The sequence below is a fragment of the Oncorhynchus keta genome, chromosome 29, assembly GCF_023373465.1.
Source record: "Oncorhynchus keta strain PuntledgeMale-10-30-2019 chromosome 29, Oket_V2, whole genome shotgun sequence".
NCBI classification, from domain to species: Eukaryota; Metazoa; Chordata; class Actinopteri; order Salmoniformes; family Salmonidae; genus Oncorhynchus; species Oncorhynchus keta.
Genome location: NC_068449.1, coordinates 13,138,658 through 13,145,457, shown reverse-complemented (window position 1 = coordinate 13,145,457; position 6,800 = coordinate 13,138,658). Strand labels below are relative to the sequence as shown.

Here is a 6,800-nt window from a genome sequence, read left to right as displayed (position 1 = left end):
GGCCTGTCTTCTCACAGCTCTGTGTGTGTGTGTGTGTGTGTGTGTGTGTGTGTGTGTGTGTGTGTGTGTGTGTGTGTGTGTGTGTGTGTGTGTGTGTGTGTGTGTGTGTGTGTGTGTGTGTGTGTGTGTGTGTGTGTGTGTGTGTGTGTGTGTGTGTGTGTGTGTGTGTGTGTGTGCCACAGGAGGTTGTTGGCACCATAATTGTCTAGGACGAGCTTGTGGTAATGACTGGGGCAGAATAGGTGGAATGGTATCAAATACATCAAACAAAGGGTTTGATGCCATTCCATTTGCTCTGTTCCAGCAATTATTAGCAGCCTCCCCTGGTGTGCGCACTTGTGTGTGAGTGTGAGTGTGTTATAACACTCTGTAATGAGCATGTGTGTGTCAGTAGGCCGGGTAGAGAATGAGAATGAGGAGGAGGAAGATGGCTCAGAGTCCAACAGCCCTCCCGTCCCGTACAAGATGAAGCCCTCCCCAGAGGGATGCTGCACGACGGACGGTATGAACACACGGTTCCCTCAGCTCCACCCCCCCACTGTCTGACGCTGCCTGGCCTGCGTACTGTCTGGAGGAAAGAGATCTCTGTCTGTCTGGTTACAGGTCAGGGTAACACTGTTTAACAGTTTGTGTGTGTTTGTGTGTGCATGCGTGTGGGTGGATGTGTGTGTGTGCCTACCTATGTGTGTGTGTGTGTGTGTGTGTGTGTGTGTGTGTGTGTGTGTGTGTGTGTGTGTGTGTGTGTGTGTGTGTGTGTGTGTGTGTGTGTGTGTGTGTGTGTGTGTGTGTGTGTGTGTGTGTGTGTGTGTGTGTGTGTGTCCTTCTCAGGGTTCTGCCAGGCGGGTAGAGACCTGCGTCTATCCTCTCTGTTGTCAGAGCCTCAAGACATGCCCCCAGGATTCCAGCTGGTAGGGGCCTTGTCTGCAGGCACTCCAGACACCCTGCTGGTGTGTGCAGTCGACCGCAGGTTCCTGCCCGATGAACGGGAATGCAACGCACTGCTGGGTGAGACACACACACATATATATATAAAGCCCAGTCTATAGCAGGGCTAGGCAACCCCTGGTCCAGCGGAAAGGAAAAGAAAGGTTAAAGGTGAGAGGATAGACAGGGAGAAAGAGATTGAAGAGATTGAGAAAGAGTGGCGGTGGAGTGAGATGGATGGACAGAGGGAGAGTGGGGTTGGCAGCAGCTACAATGAGAGGGAGAGTGGGGTTGGCAGCAGCTACAATGAGAGGGAGAGTGGGGTTGGCAGCAGCTACAATGAGAGGGAGAGTGGGGTTGGCAGCAGCTACAATGAGAGGGAGAGTGGGGTTAGCAGCAGCTACAATGAGAGGGAGAGTGGGGTTAGCAGCCGCTACACTGAGAGAGGGAGAGTGGGGTTAGCAGCAGCTACAATGAGAGGGAGAGTGGGGTTGGCAGCAGCTACAATGAGAGGGAGAGTGGGGTTGGCAGCAGCTACAATGAGAGAGGGAGAGTGGGGTTAGCAGCAGCTACAATGAGAGGGAGAGTGGGGTTGGCAGCAGCTACAATGAGAGGGAGAGTGGGGTTGGCAGCAGCTACAATTAGAGAGGGGGAGTGGGTTTATAGCAGCAGCTACAATGAGAGGGAGAGTGGGGTTGGCAGCAGCTACAATGAGAGAGGGAGAGTGGGGATAGCAGCAGCTACAATGAGAGGGAGAGTGGGGTTGGCAGCAGCTACAATGAGAGAGGGAGAGTGGGGTTAGCAGCAGCTACAATGAGAGAGGGAGAGTGGGGTTGGCAGCAGCTACAATGAGAGAGGGAGAGTGGGGTTGGCAGCAGCTACAATGAGAGGGAGAGTGGGGTTGGCAGCAGCTACAATGAGAGAGGGAGAGTGGGGTTAGCAGCAGCTACAATGAGAGGGAGAGTGGGGTTGGCAGCAGCTACAATGAGAGGGAGAGTGGGGTTGGCCGCAGCTACAATGAGAGAGGGAGAGTGGGGTTAGCAGCAGCTACAATTAGAGAGGGAGAGTGAGGTTAGCAGCAGCTACAATTAGAGAGGGAGAGTGGGGTTGGCAGCAGCTACAATTAGAGAGGGAGAGTGGGGTTGGCAGCAGCTGCAATTAGAGAGGGGGAGTGGGGTTGGCAGCAGCTACAATGAGAGAGGGAGAGAGGGGTTAGCAGCAGCTACAATGAGAGAGGGAGAGAGGGGTTAGCAGCAGCTACAATGAGAGAGGGAGAGAGGGGTTAGCAGCAGCTACAATGAGAGAGGGAGAGTGGTGTTGGCAGCAGCTACAATTAGAGAGGGAGAGTGGGGGCTGGAAATGGAATGGGACTGAGTGATGGATTGAGGAAGCTTATATGAAAGAGGCAGAGAGACAAAAAGTAAGAAAGAGAGAGAGTCTATAGAGAACAGGGTCAGGGTACCTGACTGCAGTCACACACACATTATTAGTCCCTCTACCTGGGCTCTGCTACACACATACACACACACACACAGACACACATTATTAGTCCCTCTACCTGGGCTCTGCTACACACATACACACACATACACACACCCGGAACACCAACCCACAGCTCAGCTGTAACCATGGAAAAATCATCACTCGCACACTCTTTCTCTTGCTACGGGAGAAAAGGGTTACTGTTACTCCACTGAGTCACCACATGATACACACACACAAAAACACACACACTGACCCAGTGTTTGTGTGGTCATCCTCAGGGTTCTCGGGGAACTGTATAGGCTGTGGAGAGAAGGGTTTTCGCTACTTCACAGAATTCTCCAACCACATCAACCTGAAGCTGAGCACCCAACCCAAGAAACAGAAGCACTTAAAGTACCACCTGTACAGGAACAACCAGGGACAGCTGGTCAGAGGGGCTGCTATCTGCTGGAAGGGCCTCGGTAAGAGAGCAGGGGGATCCTCTGCATTAACTGCAGACTCATACATTTCCTCAGTGAAAACAATATACTTAATTTTTTCAACCTTTATTTAACTAGACAAGTCAGTTAAGAACAAATAGTTTTTTACAATGATGGCCTATCCCTGCCAAACCTTAAACTAACCCGGACAACGCTGGGCCAATTGTGCACCACCCTATGGGACTCCAAATCCCGTCCGGTTGTAATACATCCTGGAATCAAACCAGGGCCTGTAGTGACGCCTCTAGCACTGAGATGTAGTGCCCTAGACCACTGCGCCACTTAGGAGATGAGCAAATTTCAAATAGGCTTTTTACCAAATGACTGTACGACCGACCACGTATTCACCCTGCACACGCTAATTGCACAAGTAAACAAACCAAAATAAAGGCAAAGTTTTCTCATGCTTTGTGGATTTTTCACTCAATTTGGCTCAAGGGTCTGCTATACAAATTGATGGAAAGGGGTGTTGGGGGGGGAAACATACAACATTATAAAATCCATGTACATAAACAACAAGTATGTGATTAAAAATGGCAGAAAACACATTTCTTTCCACAGGGCCGTGGGGTGAGACAGGGATGCATCTTAAACCCCACCCTCTACAGCATATGTATTAATGAATTGGAAAGAGCACTAGAACAGTCTGCAGCACCTGGCCCAGACCTGGGCCCTGAGAGTAAATCTTAGTTTGACAAAAATATTTGAGACTTTGCATGCAAAATTCTGCAAAAATATCCTCTGTGTACAACATAAAACAGCAAATTATGCATGCATAGTAGATTTAAGCTGATACCTGCTAACTATCAAAATCCAGAAAATAGCCATTGCATTTTACAAACACCTAAATGGAAGCGATTCCCAAACCTTCCATAACATAGTCATCACCTACAGAGAAATTAACCTGGAGAAGAGCCCCCTAAGCAAGCTGGTCCGGGGGCTCTGTTCACAAACACAAGCCCCAGGACAGCAACACAATTAGACCCAACCAAAACATGAGAAAACAAAAAGATAATTACTTTACACATTGGAAAGAATTAACAAAAAAACTGAGCAAACTAGAATGCTATTTGGCCCTAAACAGAGTGTACACAGTGGCAGAATACCTAATACTGACCCAAACGTAAGAGGAACGTTTGACTATGTACAGATTCAGTGAGCATAGCCTTGCTATTGAGAAAGGCTGCCATAGGTAGACCTGGCTATCAAGAGAAGACAGGCTATGTGCTCACTGCCAACAAAATGAGGTGGAACCTGAGCTGCACTACCTAACCTCCTACCAAATCTATGGCCATATTAGAGACACATATTCCCTTCAGATTACACAGACCCACAAATAATTTGAAAAGGCAACCTTGAAGTGAAGAACAAAACCATTGTAAATACATCCCATATTTATGATTTTTTTTTTAACTACTTGCACGTCGTTAAAACACTGTATATAGACATTATATGACATTTGAAATATCTTTATTCTTTTGGAACTTCTGTGAGTGTAATGTTTACTGTTCATTTTATTGTTTATTTCACTATTGTTTATTATCTATTTCACTTGCTTTGGCAATGTAAACATATGTTTCCCATGCCAATAACGCCCCTTGAATTGAGAGAGAGAGAGTGATTAGAGAGAGAGAGAGAGAGAGAGATTAGAGAGAGAGAGAGATTAGAGAGAGAGAGAGAGAGAGGGAGAGAGAGAGACCGAGAGAGAGATTAGAGAGAGAGAGATAGATTAGAGAGAGAGAGATTAGAGAGAGAGATGAGAGAGAGAGAGATTAGAGAGAGAGAGAGAAATTAGAGAGAGAGATTAGAGAGAGAGAGAGAGATTAGAGAGAGAGAGACAGAGAGAGAGATTAGAGAGAGAGAGAGAGATTAGAGAGAGAGAAAGATTAGAGAGAGAGAGAGTTTATATCGGTGGTTAACGCTCTCCTGTGTTTCTATGCTGTAATTTTGTAGACAGGGCTTGTCTGGGGGAGGTGTATTTAGGAGGGGAGGGATCTGTGACCCTACCTGTCTTTACAGGTGTGGAGGGCAGAGGTCTGGGGTCAGGGTTTAGGACAGGGGTCAGAGGGTAAATAGGAGTCAGAGCCTGTGGCTAGACTTACTGTGTTACTGATTAAGCCTGTGATGTTTCACAGGACAGAGACAGTTAGTCCAGCTACATGCTGGGCAGTCTTATGCTCCCTGACTGAACCGGAACGGGGTTTGGGATGAGTTTCAGAGCTACAGTACAGTAACTAGAGTAGAGCTTACATTAACATGTTAGTACCATTTACATTATCATAATCACAGGAGTGACTCTAGTGCTCTTATCAGAAGAAAACAAACATTAGTTCACTCAAATTAGTATTGTGTGTTACTGTATTGTCGATTGTATTGTATACTGTCGATTCTGTCTTTTCAGAGAGCAGTGGGAGACAGACAACGCAGCCCAACGCCTCTGACGGGCATGTAACCTCAGACGATCACTTCCCCAACCCAGCAGTCACCGCTCACCCTGCACACACACCCGGGAACTACACAGGTACACACACACACAAATACACACACATACTCACAGACATACCCACACACACACATACCGTGCACACACTCACATAAATCCCCCCTCCACACACACACACATACTATGTAAGTGTCTGCTAGATTACCATTGTTGTTGTTTTTCGCTCCTCTAGCCAGTTTCCCTTTAGAACACATTGCCCCCCCTCCCCTGGGCAACGGGAGCCACATCCCCCTATCCCAGAATCCTCTGCCCCAGACTCCCATACTGTCGAAAGGAGCTGGGAGACCCACAGTTATAGGTAACCCGTGTGTGTGTGTGTGTGTGTGTGTGTGTGTGTGTGTGTGTGTGTGTGTGTGTGTGTGTGTGTGTGTGTGTGTGTGTGTGTGTGTGTGTGTGTGTGTGTGTGTGTGTGTGCGTGCGTGCGTGCGTGCGTGCGTGCGTGCGTGCGTGTGCGTACAGACGTGTCGTGCATGTGTTTCTATACTTGTATGCATGTTTGTTTATGTATCATTATGAAGGCGTACAACATAGAATGACATATTCATTCTAGAATCTCTATGGGGTAGGAAGCATGCCTTTAAATGTGTGTGTTATCATTGTAGCCTCCCCTCCCCTTTCTCTCATCTTCCCACCTCCCCCTGAAAGGGAGAGCTTCTGTGTTTTATCAGTCTAAAGTACCCAGTAGGAGACGGCTGTATTGTGTGCGTGGGCCCCTGTTGTTACGACCCCCTTTCATTCAGCAACACTTCCCCACTAAAAGTCTACCTCTCTCTTTTCTCTGCCCCTTCCTCCCTCTATCCCCGAGCTCAATAAAAGCAGGGCAGTAAAAAGTAATTATCTTTCAATTCAATTCAATTCAAAGGGCTTTATTGGCATGGGAAACATGTTTACATTGCCAAAGCAAGTGGAATAGATAATAAACAAAAGTGAAATAAACAATCAGAAATTAACAGTAAATATTACAATGACAAAAGTTTCAAAATAATAGACTTTCTCTCTTTCTGTTTCCCTCTTTCTTTCCCCCTTTCTCTCTTCCCTTTCTCTCATTCCCTCTCTCTCTATCCCTCTCTCTTTCCCTCACTTTCTCTTTCCCTCACTCTCTCGTTCCCTCACTCTCTCTTTCCCTCACTCTCACTTTCCCTCACTCTCTCTTTCCCTCTCTCTCTTTCCCCCTCTCTCTTTCCCTCTCTCTCTTTCCCTCTCTCTCGTTCCCTCTCTCTCTTTCCCCCTCTCTCTTTCCCTATCTCTTTCCCGCTCTCTCTTTCCCTCACTCTCGCTTTGACCTCACTCTCTCTTTCCCTCTCTCTCTTTCCCCCTCTCTCTTTCCCTCTCTCTCTTTCCCTCTCTCTCGTTCCCTCTCTCTCTTTCCCCTTCTCTCTTTCCCTCACTCTCTCTTTCCCTCTCTCTCT

General features: G+C 47.5%; 1 protein-coding gene across 3 annotated transcripts in view; it reads left to right on the top strand.

Annotated features, from left to right (window-relative positions):
- The first annotated feature begins 375 nt into the window (after positions 1-375).
- The window catches only part of LOC118379732 (protein GREB1-like), a 31,275-nt gene continuing 24,850 nt past the window's right edge, over positions 376-6,800 (top strand). For all 3 annotated transcript variants that reach the window (XM_052485990.1, XM_052485988.1, XM_052485989.1), the window contains exons 1-5: positions 376-502; positions 829-1,005; positions 2,688-2,870; positions 5,290-5,409; positions 5,564-5,689. In XM_052485990.1, the coding sequence (XP_052341950.1) occupies positions 379-502; positions 829-1,005; positions 2,688-2,870; positions 5,290-5,409; positions 5,564-5,689 (730 nt within the window). In that variant the 5' untranslated portion in view covers positions 376-378. The remainder of the gene's footprint in view (positions 503-828; positions 1,006-2,687; positions 2,871-5,289; positions 5,410-5,563; positions 5,690-6,800) is intronic.